Below are 13,416 nucleotides of genomic sequence, written 5' to 3' on the forward strand. Positions count from 1 at the left end.
ATCAGTTATCAGTGGCATCCCCTGAATGTTAAGTGTCCTTGTGCGATTCACGCAGCTCTGAGCTCGGCCGGCTGCATGGGAGCCTGCTGAGAAGGTCTGGGCTTTTCATATTTAATCTCAGGAGGAATTTTTTCCATCAATGCCAAAAGTGCCAAGACATGACTGTGAGGCAGAAGGAGGGAGACAGAAGAAGTTAGCACAGGCTGGGAGCTCAGCAACAGACAGACAGAGATGGGACGTCAAACACAGACACTCCACTCAGACAAAAGCAAACACCTGGTTAAAAAACAACGCTGCTAGCCGTTGAGGACGGTTGGTCTTATTTGCCTGTGGATCTGAAACTGAAATCTTGTGCAACGCAAAGCCACCTATTGTCCGACAGCAGGAAACAGGACCGAGGGTCACGCCTGAGACCAGAGCTGGGCTCTGCGCTGCGTCTGTGCAGGAAAGACGACACAGGAGGAACAGAGAGTCCCGTGAGAAAAAAGAAAAAACTCACTCTCTTCTTCGTTCGCATGAACAAATGACGCTGCTCTTGACAGGACATCCAGCGGAGTCTCCATGCTTGGATGCCTGGAGGGGGACAGAGCAGAGGGCAAAACGTCAGAACCGGCGGAGTTTCATTTTGGTTTTTCGATACAGTTCAGATCTGATACAGGCCAAGTCACGTCGGTTCAACGCTGCTCCACGGTCTCAGTATTTTCCTGCAGAGACACCTTTTATTTAAATACTACACTTGCTCAGCACGCAGTTATTTGGAATAAAGATGTGCACAAAACACCAGCATCTGCAAAAATTAGGATGGAAATCTTACCATGTGGGCTCAGCTATAATCTATCTCACCTGTCTGATTCTTCAAATGATGTGTTCTTATGCTCTACTTGTCCTTAAATTTCTCCTTTTATTAATACTTTGACTTATATAGGAATGCAGAAAAGGACGGAGATGAGAAAGGAAAATGTCACAAAGTCGTTCATTTTCAAGATAAAATAAACACACACTCTGCGCAGAAACGAACCAATTCTCCAACAATGTGAACTTAAGGCAGCCACACATTAATACAGCTTATATGAGACTAATAATATTTTCACTTTTAGGTAAAACATTTTACATGACTTGATTTAACTTGTGCTGGACCACAGGCATATTATATCTGTGACTCTGAGTGTTTTGGACGTCATTCTTTTAAATTTTTGTTTATAAAATGCTTTGAATTGTTTCTCCTGAACCTTCACACACTTACAGTAAGTAATAAGATCTAGCATGCTTTTCTTCCCTCATGTTGCATTCCTAAGATACTGTTCCCTCATTTCACCAAGAAAAAAACAACATTTTATGAATTTTAACATATAATTTCAGAGGTTTCCATGAGGTTCCTACTATAAACCAGTGGTTCCCAAACTTTTCAGCTTCCGACCCAAAAAATAACAGTGTCAAAGGTGTGTGACCCCATCTGTTGGCTGTTTAAATATCCAGAAGTGCTAATGATCCTGTTAAAAAAGGGCAGAATGACAACACAAACAGTATTAGCGTTCATTTAGCTATTTTTTAAATCATTAAATGACTTGTATTTCAATTCTCTGTAACAATTATGGTGTAAGTTTATCATAAAAACTGGGTTTTTAATTGTAACGTGATATCTTGAGATTATCTAAGCCACATTGGGGTCCGGACCCCAACTTTGGGAATCATTGCTATAAACTGTAAACACTTTGGGTTGTTGTGTTATAGGTTAGGGTTTGAAGAGTGTAAACAAAGAACTTTTGATGGAAACTACTAATGCAAACGATTATCTGGCGTATTTCCTGTTAGAAACAGTGTTTACATCAGCCTGACTCAACTCATGTCGCCCGTCCAGGAAGGATCACTGCAATGATCCAGCAGGAGGACAGGAGCGAGCAGGAAATGCTCCTTTTTTTTTTTTTTTTTCTGATCATCTCCAAACTCTCTGCTGTCATTTCTCGCACTTCCTGCCGTCACGAAGCGAGCGGCGCCGAGAAGCGTGAGGCTAAAAACGGAGTTTTCCTAACGCGAGAAAGTTTCTTGTCTCGATTTGTGAATGGATACGAATACTATTTCAGCCCCACGCACACTCACACACACACACACACGAGCGTCTGCGTTCAGCGAATATCTCGGAGAACCGGGCTGAATCAAGCAAAAACACGGAACAACGTCAGTCAGAAACAACTCCAGCATGTTTTGGACACATACCTCCCTCAAGCGCCACTTTGGAGTCTTCCAGCTCGATAATGGAGAAGCAAACCAAAACAAGTCCACATATACGGATAAATATTAATAAAAAAACAGAAGAAAGTTCCGCGGTTAAAGCGCCCAGGGACGAGCACAGACAATAGTAGCTGTCGGGACAAAACTTGGTTGTAAACGAGGAGGAGGAGGAGGAGGAAGGAGGAGGAAGAGGGAGGGAGGGAGGGAGCAGGAATGCCAGGAATGATGGAATTCAGTTCCTAGCAGGTGGTGAAAGTGGAGCTCGCTGATTGGTGGAGCGCTGGAGGAACGATATCAGCATTTATTATGTCGTTGGCGCGTTGCGTCACGCGCTGTCACCGCGCCGAATACTCGGACAACTAGTTCACAGACAACTAGTTAAAGAGAACTAGTTCACAGGAGGGAGGGGACCCTGCAGGAAAACTGTCATTTTGTATTTTTATAAAGTTTGCGGGCTGCTTTATCAAAGCCACTTCTTAAAGTGACAGTTCAGATCTTTAGACGTGGCACGCAATAGAAAATGGATAATTTGGTGATTTTAAAACTCAATTCTATCCCCTCCATGCATGAATAATGATCACTTCAGCCAGGATTTTTTTTTTCTCCCGAAAGTGTTTTTTATTTTCATTTTTCTTAGAGCATTAAAAAAAAGAGTGGGGAAAAAAAAGAATTGTAAAAAATGTATTCATTCAAGAACTTCTCCACATATCCACCCAGTTGGACCGCATACACTTTGAGATTTATTTCTTTTTACTAGATGGTAGTGTATTACATGATGCGCTAGAGTCCACTTTAGTGGTCTATGTGCAGCAGTGACATAAAAGCCACATCAATTTACAAAAAAATGGCTTTTAAATAGCTGTCCACTATGCATGAAAGGGTTATTAGCCCAGGCAAACCCCACTGAGGCCTGAAGGCAGCTTAAACATGCATGTTTCAGGACCGTGGGAGGAAACCCACGCGAACAAACTCCATACAGAATGACCCCAGGCATAACCCGGGACTGAACCCAGGACCTTCTTGTTGTGAGGCAACAATACTAACCACTAATCCACCATGTGTAGGTGGAAATCATGGGGGGTCCAGACCAATTTTTATAAAACAGAGATTGTCTTACTCCTCATTTTGCTTCTTTCTCAATCTTCATCTGTGAAGTTTCAAAAACAAACAGCTCATCTGTTAAAGGAACCTGAAGGCACAAGTTTTCCACTGATTACCACTGTTCAGTCTCTTATAAAGTGGTTAAATAATTTTATTTTTATGCAGAATTCTAGTGAGAGAAAAACATAAAAACATAATAGACACAACAGTTAAATTGAGTCATCTTTGTGTTAGCTTTTAGTTTACAGTTAGTTTGTTTGATTTAATTTTATATCAGGTGCACTTAGTAAAACACAGAGGCGCGGGAGAATAAAGATCATCTGAGGATAATTTGCCAGATAAACTTTGTCAACACTATAATACCTGAGTAAACGTAACTTCACCCTCCTCCTTTTACTGTAGGGTTGCGTAATGTTTGGAACAAAAACGTCAACCTGAAAAGTGTCCAAGAAAAGCTTTGTGTGCTCAGGACAGTGATTGCAACACAACGCATACAGTAACGGCTGCTAGTTCACCAGCAGGGGACACACACACAAAAAAAAGGACATTTGACATTTGAGGACGAATTTGAGCCTGCTTCAAGATGACTCACCACGAAGGGATGAGTAATGGAAAAAAAAAATGATGGTGACTCATTTGACATGCAACAAATAACCTTTCTGATTTTTGTTTTGCCTTTAAAGATGCCATTTCACGCAACTTTTTCATCCTTGTACTAACAGCCTATATTAAGTTTAGATTAGTCACAGATTTATTTATTTTTTCTTGCTGTTGTTTGAAGACATCCTAAGTGGTTACTGCTTGTCAGCACATTTCAGCTCCCTCCCCTCCTGCTCTGGACGGCAGCAGCACTAATGTTCATAAAGTCAAAGGGCAGCTGCTGGGAATAACTAAGCTTTGACACATTCAAAACAACCCACAATCCCGTCACGCTGAATTCTGTTAGCATCGCGCATGAACTTACGTGACAAATAAACGTGAGCAGAAAACAATCTAAGCTGTTTGAAGTGATTGAAATGCTTTTGTTGTGCTGACGGCTGGTGTCGACATGAATCATCCTTTAGCCCTAACTACGACAGGATATCTCTACAGAGAAATGCATCAACAAACACTTGATAAGCACCACAAAAGTCTTTGACTTGTCCCACTGGGATGAGTCAGACAGCACTACGAGTCCAACAAATGACTGACACACCTAACTTGATTTGCCCCAAATAATCGGATCAATTATGCTCCCACTGCTAAAACAGAACTCTGCCCCAGAGCACCTCAGGAAAACAGCTGACGCCATTTAAAAGGAAAAATATCCTTTTAAATGAAATCAAGGAATATGGAAAATGGCAAATAAAGCACAGAGTCTGCATGTTACACTTCAGTCAGTGATGTTTATTCTTATTCACTTCTCCTCTGCTGCTATGAATACGTGTTTGTTAACTTATCCAAGCTCATGTTCAACAATGACAAAGAATAAATAAAATTAAAATAGCCTAACCAGGTACGTTGCAGGAAGACAACCTTCTTCTACTTTGACCGAGATGGAAGCTTCTGCTTAGTAAAAACATTTTGTCTTTGCATATATTGGATTTTTTTTAAAGAAACTTCATGCTCAAAACAAAACCATAAAATAGAGGTGAACTACTGCTAATATAACACTTTAATTAACTTTTTTTTAATTTTTAAATGGAGATTAATCATTCTACAGCAAGGTATTCCAAGGCATCAGTACACACCATGCCATCAAAGGACTGCAGTGGATGAATAAAAACATTTGAAGGCATAAAAATTTAACATATCTTCTTTGGCAAAGTAAAGGCAATGTGTGTGTGTGTGTGTGGTTTTGTTTAACTTGTTTTAGGGATACAAAACCTGGAAGCTAACTTCACATATAGGGGGACCAAGAAGTGAACCCTGAAAAGTTAAAGGTCAGTTTAAGGGTCAAACAGGTTTTACAGTTAGTTTTAGTTCAGGGGTCTCCAACCCTGGTCCTCAAGACCCACTATCCTGCATGTTTTCCTTGTTTCCCTGCTCCAACACACCTGATTTAGTGGTTAAATTACTTCTTCGTGTTCTGCAGAAACCTGTTAATCACACATTGATTCAAATCAGGTGTGTTGGAGCAGAGAAACAAGTAAAACCTGCAGGATGGTGGCCCTCCAGGACCAGGATCAGAGACCACTGTTTTAGTTGTTTCCCTGCTCTTCAGCAGGTCTTCAGGTTCTGCAGAAGCCTGTCAATCACTCAATTATTCAAATCAGGTGTGTCAAAGCAGAGAAACAACTAAAACATGCAGGGTAGTGGTCCTCCAGGACCAGGATTGGACACCACTGTCCTATTTCCAGTTACATGTCAATGGATAAATCGCTCAAACGTCACTTCTTTTGAATATAATGTTACCAAAGCTGATCACTACCCCGATCTGGAGAGTGAAACTCTGAACACAAGAGTCAAACACCAGTACAGACGGATTAAAAAGTAAAAGCATGGTTTCTGAAATCACGTTGAAGCCTATTATGTCAGACATGAGTCCCAACAAGGACAGCACCATTCTCGTGAAAAAAATACTCAGGTGTAACTTTAACACATGGAGCCAGAGTCATTTCATTAGACTCGAGGTAAACGTTTCAAGCTGTGTTAACACAGTCTGTGCCCTTTACATTCGCAGCAGAGCCTTCTGACTCACTGCAGCCCTAAACCAGAAAGGTCAAATATTTAATACAATTAACGGTCTAATTCAGTCTGACTCTAGAAATGTCTGTTTTTTTTCTCCAACCACCATCAGGTCATTGTGAAAGAGCAGGTGTATAAAGGTTTTTTTTTAAACTACACGCAGACAGCGTTATATTTACAGAGCACACAAAGTGACACGAGACATAAATTAGGGAGATAAGAATGTGAGTGTTCCAGTCACAGTTGGTCAGGGTGCAAAAACGGGAAAGAAAGGACGGATCATAGATAGTTTCCATAAAAATCACAAGAACAGGCAGGTTTAATAATCTGCATCAGGACATGTGTGAGACAGATGGCTTCCTCCTCCACCCCCTCCACATCTTCTTCAGTTTTTTGGAGCTATATGACACCGTCTTCCACAAGCCTAAAGAGAACGACACACGAGAAGACTGTGTCCGCATCAAGACGAAAAAAACCATGCTCTTAAAATGCATCTTCCAAAAAGTATTTCTAAAAAAAAGTAAGAGGTACGACATACTTTACAATCAATTGGGCAATATTTTAATGCCAGAACCTGGGATAAATTAAACAAACAATATAAACACAACGTCATTTAATGAGGTTCAGAGCTGCTGGTTGTCTTATTATCCAAACTGATCTAAACAGCCAACAATAGCTACTGAGATAGTAAATAAAAGCTGTTATTCTTTCTAACTTTGTAGCAAATAAGACACCAACCAGCAGCTCTGAAGCTCATTAAATAACGATGTGTATATATTGTTTGTATATTGCCCTACTATAAAACAAATCAATATCAGATTACAGATTAACAGTAAGAGTTCTCACCAGCTGTAGCAATGCCTTTGATACTCTGTGTTACACTGGATGACTTCACGATAGAAGAGATACCTGTGAACCAAGTAACATTTCATCAGCCCAGTGTTTAAGAGTCCGTGTCAATTATTGAGGCTGTTTTCTGTTGAGATTTTAAAAGTACATGCTTTGTGTTTCCATCACTTGAAAAACATTTCTTGTTCGCCGAAATAAAGTGAAAATATCGCTTCATCAGTTTATCTTTGTGATTAAAAAGTATCAGTGATGATGAATCTCAGAAGCAGCTCCCTCTTGTTTTCTTCTCCGTGCATCATTTCACAAGAACAGACTCTGGAGCAGTTTTTGACGACGTGTTTTCCTATTTTCACACTACCTTGTTGCACAACTGCCCCGCAGTCAGGGTCCTGAGCCACCTGCAGCAGGATCTCCTCCACGTCCCGGTTCTTCCCCGGAGGGTCGACCAGCTTGGTGATTCTTTGCTGAAGAGTTCGGGGCAGCGCCATCAGCTGGATGAACTGGCCCTCGGGGCTTTTGTCGACCTGAAAGAACACAAGCTAGAATAAATGAGGAGAAATACTTACAGTTGATATCACTCTGATAAAAAATACAAATATCCACCACTAAAAGAAAAGAGACTATAATAATTTATTATTTACAATTTTCACTGTAAATGATGTTAAAACATGTTTGTACATTTTAAACCCAGATTTAAGTTATTGTTTGCACACTTTCATTGTTTCAATTTATTTGTTGCTGCAAAAAAAGGATTTCCCAGGTTTGGATTATTAAAGTACATCTATCTACCTATTTATCCATTACCCATAATGCAATTTTCAAATATATGTGTGGCCCTTTGTATCAAATTCTTTAAGTTATTACAACTTCTTTTTTCTAATTTTTTTTCTGAATATTGTAAATGTCATCTACAATTGGCAATACATCATAATTGATGAAAAAAAAGTTAAAAAACAAAATAAAAAGTAAAAGCCATTTTAGGTTCACAGGATAATATTGATTATTGTATAATTACATTACTGTAGGTAACTGAGGTCTTTCATATATCAGTAGTATTGATAGGAGCTGAAATACTGTATCTGGTTGTATATGTTACAGTTGAAAAAATGCATTTATTTTTGCTGTTGTGCTATTATTACATAAAAAAACTCCTGACTTTTATATTGTTCTTTTGTTATTCATTTGCTACTTTCTTTCCTGTATATTGTGATAAGAAACAAAATATTAGTAACCCAAATTAGAGAAACAAGTAAATGGTTAGTCTGGACTGTTTCTGATATTTTAGTTATACTGTGATCATCTGCACAGGCATCGGTTTATCCAGGACAGTAAAGTATTGGATTCATAGAGGCAGGCTGTCCTTAGAATCAGGTTCACACAAAGTGGGATGTTTTGGGATGTTTTCACACAAACACCGCAGAGCCCTTTTTGAAAGAATGTGCAAAGTCACGAGTCTTAACTTTGTTCCCAGGTAGCCATTTCCACTGAAGCTTAAAGGAATAACAACCTAACTAACCTAAAAAGTAAACATGCTTCGTGCATTTGTGACTTTGGGCTCCGAATGTCGTTCCCGTCGGCAAACCTCATAGTGCACAACTCCCCGGGGCTGTTTTTCGCTGCAGAGATATGACGCACAGGTAAACAAAAGGCACACAGAGCCTTGCGCCCGAACGCGCCTCCTCTCCTTTTACTAAACGTGTTATTCCAGGAAGGTGCGGCGCCTCAGGTGAGGAGTATTTCCTTGTGTGGCTGGGAGTGGCAGCAACAGGTAGGCAGTGCAGCAGGAAAGTTGTAAACATGTTTGAAGGTTGTAAAAAAAAAAAAAAAAAAAAGTTCAGACAAACATTTTACACACTGACCTAAATAAAACAGTAAAAGTCTGTGAATAATAATATCAGTCTGCTTGTTTTACAACCAAATTATGACAGGGATTTTTTTAAGCAGCAAAGAGGAGCATTTTTTGGCAAATTCATGTGTTTGTTTAGCGCTGCAGCAATAATTAAAGTATATTATGTTACATTTTAAACAAACTGGGGAAAGGAATACCTGATGAATCTTTTTAAGTAGCACTTTTTTCTTAGTAATAGAACTAATATCTTAATTATTCAACATGAATGTTTCCCATTTTTCACTACTATAGCATTGTGAGATTAAGAGAAATGTTTAGCTAAATTCCTCAAAGATCAGGTGAGATAATACACTGAGCTGTGTGCTTTTGCTTGTTTCCGATGTCATACCTCCAGTTTTCCTTGTTGAGGTTTGTAGACCACCTGAGGGCAGTCCCGCAGGATGTTGCTGTACAGAATCCTGAAGTACTGAATGTTGTCTTTCACAATATTGGCCACCTTGGATTTGTCCTCTCCAAACACCATCCTGAAATCCCCTTCAGAGGCACAGACAGAATGTTTTCTTTGAAAAGCCAAAGTCAATAAGACTAAAAAAAATACAAAAATTCCAGCCACAGCCTGTCCAATATTTAGAAAGAATCATTTCTTCAAAATAATTTGTTATATTTTTCCACTAACACTGACAACCTCACTGAACACAATTTTACCTTCCCTCACTTGGTATGTAAACAATTACTGGGTCAACAGAAAAGGAACATTTTTCAGTACATCAAAAAATAAATAAATGTTGTCATTCCAGCCAAATCAATAAAGGAGCAACTACAAATTTCAGTGCAGAGTGTAGCTGCCTTCTGAATGTATCCATAAACATATTAAGATCTTCTAAAAAACACAATTTATCTAATATTAGGCTTATCTGCTTATTTTTATTCATGTTTTCCTCTGTGCAATTAATGCAACAGTTCTCAAAAAAACTCATAGTGTGATTGTACTTTTTAAAGTGTGTGATTTTCAGGTTTAGGTAGCTCTATAAGTCACACACCAGCGTAAGAAAGCCCAGCGATCTGCTGGAAAAGGTCGTCCTCAGTGCAGCTTTCAGGAAGCATGAGGAAGGAGGCCGTCACGGCACTTTTCAGATTGGCCACCAGAGCAGCGCGAAGCTTTCCATTCTCGCTCTGCACCAGCATCTTCACCTGGACAGGAACACACACACACCACACGATGAGCGAGCGCGCACAGATATGCTGTGTGTTGGTTAAGAATCTAAGACACCCAGGACATGGCTGCCCAGACTGAACTTCTTTTCTTGTTCTTGGAAGACCTTCTGCTGCTCACCCAAGGAGCTTTTTCCACCTCAAACTGAAAAGTGCGGCGTTTCAAGCTTTAAAACTACAGCGAGGTGCTCCGTCTATGTGAGCTGAACTCAGGTGGAAACCAGAAGCACTCGGAGAGCACAAAATTTACTGAAGATTTCATAAAAAACCTGTTCATTAGTTTTTAAGTAATCTTGTGAACAGACAGACGTACAGACACTTTGAAAGAAATAACCTCCTTGGCAGAGGTAATCACTCTCCCTCCCCTACCTCATGAAGGTTGTTAGGGTGTTCGTTGGCCAACGAATGTCTTAAAAAAAAAAAAAACAAGAAAAGAAGTCCAGGTGTTTCTTCATTTTTTTAAAAAAAGCAAAAAACTATTATGACGTGCACAGATATACCTGAGAGGTTTTGTTTCAGGAATCAGATTTGGAGACAACTGAAGTCTTTTAACCTGCATGTGATCAAGATACTGACCGGTTTGTGAAGGCGTCCAGCAACATACATGCTCTTCCAGTGCATGAGGTCATCAATCAGAGAGTCTGTGCTAATCACACCGTATTTGATTACCTGAACAAGAGGAGAGGTATTTGGTTAGTAAGAAAAACACAGGATAAGCTCCTAAAATGCATACTGACAGACAGGTCAGCTAAGCACCATCATAATCTTTATTACAAAAAGAAAAAAACTTTTGGACACACTCCATCTTACAGTAATCTTATTTACCCTTCCATCCACAGGAACCAGTGTGTTATAGTACACAGAAGCTCCGTAGTTCATTTGTATGGAGCTTATCTTTGTGGGACCCATCAGCTTGAGGATAGAGTAGTGTTTGCGATTCTGCAGCAGATTCATGGTGTGCCACGTCACCGGGTCATCCACAGCAAACACAAAGTCCAGCATGTTTTTCTGTATATATTGGAAATAATAAAACATAAATAAAAGCTTTTCTTAGGCAATGAATGAACAGCTTCATGACAGCTTCAATTTAATGAATGTAGTGAGGAAAGAATCTTCTCATGGTCATGTTTTTGAATCTTTACTGAAAACATACAACAATGGTGGGATTTTGTGAGCTAGAAACGTTCATTGGAGTAAAGTGTATTACAGCAAAGAGTATTTAGTTTTTCTATTATTGATGTTTTGCGAAAAATGTCTGGAAATTATGAAAAGCGACTTCATGTAAGATTTAAGAAATATTTACAAAGACATTTCACATTGTGTGACTATGAGGGACTACAGCCAGATGTGTGCTTTAATTATAGTCACTCTTGCTTCACCCAAAATGCTGTTTTCATGTCACAAAGCAGCGTTTCAAACCTCTTACCTCCATTTGACCTTGGCTGGTTCCATGCTGTTTAAAAACGCCAGAACCGTAGGCAAAAGCTAAGCTAATATCCTGTGGAAACTGGGACAGTATCCTTCTGTAAAAGACGCCAGTGTTGTGCAAAGCTGGCAAAGTCATTTTTGAACAGGCAACACACTGCAACACCTGTTCATGAACGAGCCACGTTGGTCAGAAATCGAGTAAAAAACTTTATAACAAAGAATTGGTCCGGTGACCTGAAACATACATATCAAACGGAAAGTTTCGTGTCACTTCGCTCAATTATGGGCCTTTTGTATGTTTAAAATTAACTAATTTTTTCTCACTAAACTCCATCCATCCAGGTCTGTTTTGCAGCGCTGCTCCGTCGACCAAAATATACGTCACAAATTCCGCTGCGGCGAACGGGATGATGGGAAATGTAGTTGTAAACAGCAGAACGGCATAATAAACCTTCGAAATCATTATAAACACCTCAGACCTAATTTATTTGACATTTTGTCACTAACCCTTATTATTTGAAAAATATTTATCTAGTTACTGACTCGGATAATAGAGAAAGTGTAAACGATTTTACTTTTATCCAGCAGAGGGCGGTTTTCTATCAAGTTTAGCTTGTTTTTATTTCCTGTAATGTGACCACTGCGGATTTTTATAGCGAAACATTTGTATTAAGTAGGAAAAACAGAAAATAATAGTTATCGAAAGGCGACACACTCGTTTTGGCCAATTCAAATAGGCTCAGCTCCCAGTTTATTACATATATCTGGGTAAAATATTTAATATTAATTACATTTTCCTTCATTTTACTTTAACTAGAGTTGGGAAAAATTATTGAAGTGCAATGTAATAAAAAATAACAGCCCAACATTTATCTTTCAAAATGGAAATTATACCTATTCAAAAGAATTTCATGTAAATAAATAACTTTAAGTAAAAATATTTGAGAGTTCATAATCTTTTCATTTTGTTAGATGATTTTTTTTTTTGTCCTTTCATTTTGATGATATGTTTTTACACACAGTAATAAAGCTGAAGTGTTACCTTAACAGGGCAAGGCCTGTGAGAAGAAAAAAAACGTACTGTATTTAAGGTATAAAGCCACATTTTATTTAAATATACCATTTCAGAAGAAGTTTCTGTTTTTCTTTATGTAAATAAGAGTATCTGTCATTATCAAATATAAAGGGTAACATTCAGATTTTAAGTTGTATCGATGTAAAGCAGACTTTCAATCAAAGCAAATTAAAGCAGATATGACATTTAAAACAAAAAACTTTTAAAAATAATACTTAAAAGTAATCATTTTGACACATTCCTTTTTTTAAAATTACAGTACCACTGTAACATTAAGGGGAAATGTTTGATAAGAAGCATTTTTAGGTTTTACTGCCACTCTAGCTGTTAGTGTCACAGCCTCATTTCTCACATGTAATTGAATGAATAAATATTTAATGCAGATTCATGACCGTTAGTAATATGTCTACAGCTCATTACTGGATTGTCAGGAGTGGGGCAAATATTATCCTCTTAGTAACTGCTGGGAGCCATCTTTTTAGCCAGATGAATATTGATAAGGTCACTGATTTGAGTCCTGATTTGCGAGCTCGTTTACAGTAAAGTACCTTGTTACCTAGAAACAATGAACCACATCAGTAGGTGGTGAAAATGTTTGTTTTCTGTTAGTTTTTTTACCTTGTGAACATAATAATGTTTCATTATCTCGTTTGGCTGCAGTACTCTAAATACCCAAGTATTTTCTGGCTGTTGGCCTGCTTCACTCAGTGCTTTTTATTGTAGAGCTGTTTGGCCAACAAACACAGTTTGAGGCTGTTGAGCATCAATATGACAAAAACGTAAGCAATTTATCTTTAGTCATTAAATTAATACGAAACAGACCCTCCTTCCGCTTTGACCAGTCCAGGCATGAACAAAGAACACCTGGGGCTGTTCTTTTTGGAGCCAGGAACAAAATGATGGATCTCTTGGGTCATGTGGATCGAGGGTTAGGGGGTCTCTGTGGACCAGGACTGCGTCCCATCAGATCCCAGAGAGAGTGGAGGCCGTGTTCTTTAAGCCTTTC

At 38.9% G+C, this 13,416-nt stretch overlaps 2 protein-coding genes across 3 annotated transcripts in view; both read right to left on the reverse strand.

Annotated features, from left to right (window-relative positions):
- Positions 1 to 2,382, reverse strand: part of vgll4b (vestigial-like family member 4b) — a 32,837-nt gene extending 30,455 nt beyond the window's left edge. Inside the window, exons 1-2 of the mRNA XM_017408817.3 lie at positions 2,215 to 2,382; positions 500 to 573 (exon numbers count right to left, since the gene is read on the reverse strand). Coding sequence (XP_017264306.1) covers positions 500 to 563 — 64 coding nt within the window. The 5' untranslated portion in view covers positions 564 to 573; positions 2,215 to 2,382. The remainder of the gene's footprint in view (positions 1 to 499; positions 574 to 2,214) is intronic.
- Positions 2,383 to 5,535: 3,153 nt separating this feature from the next.
- tamm41 (TAM41 mitochondrial translocator assembly and maintenance homolog) lies at positions 5,536 to 11,704 on the reverse strand. Of its 2 annotated transcripts, XM_017408606.3 has the most exons (8): positions 11,334 to 11,704; positions 10,733 to 10,915; positions 10,484 to 10,576; positions 9,736 to 9,886; positions 9,084 to 9,229; positions 7,205 to 7,370; positions 6,844 to 6,906; positions 5,536 to 6,421 (listed from the first exon to the last, which is right to left on the reverse strand). In XM_017408606.3, exons 1-8 carry the CDS (start codon positions 11,469 to 11,471, stop codon positions 6,330 to 6,332), a joined length of 1,032 nt encoding a protein of 343 aa, XP_017264095.1. In that variant the 5' UTR covers positions 11,472 to 11,704; the 3' UTR covers positions 5,536 to 6,329. The 2 variants fall into 2 exon arrangements, with proteins under 2 accessions (XP_017264095.1, XP_037831485.1); XM_037975557.1 differs by lacking the exons at positions 5,536 to 6,421; positions 6,844 to 6,906 and having other exon boundaries at positions 7,228 to 8,595.
- Positions 11,705 to 13,416: the final 1,712 nt, after the last annotated feature.

This window comes from Kryptolebias marmoratus, linkage group LG4 (assembly GCF_001649575.2).
Source record: "Kryptolebias marmoratus isolate JLee-2015 linkage group LG4, ASM164957v2, whole genome shotgun sequence".
NCBI lineage: Eukaryota > Metazoa > Chordata > Actinopteri > Cyprinodontiformes > Rivulidae > Kryptolebias > Kryptolebias marmoratus.

Excerpts from the sequence above, each read along its gene's own strand:
- tamm41 (XM_017408606.3), bottom strand. The coding sequence starts at position 11,471 with ATGACTTTGCCAGCTTTGCACAACACTGGCGTCTTTTACAGAAGGATA. Across the intron at positions 7,371-9,083 it reads CTCAACAAGGAAAACTGGAG|GTCGACAAAAGCCCCGAGGG; the intron begins GTATGACATCGG and ends GTGTTCTTTCAG. Across the intron at positions 6,907-7,204 it reads CGGGGCAGTTGTGCAACAAG|GTATCTCTTCTATCGTGAAG; the intron begins GTAGTGTGAAAA and ends CTTGGTTCACAG.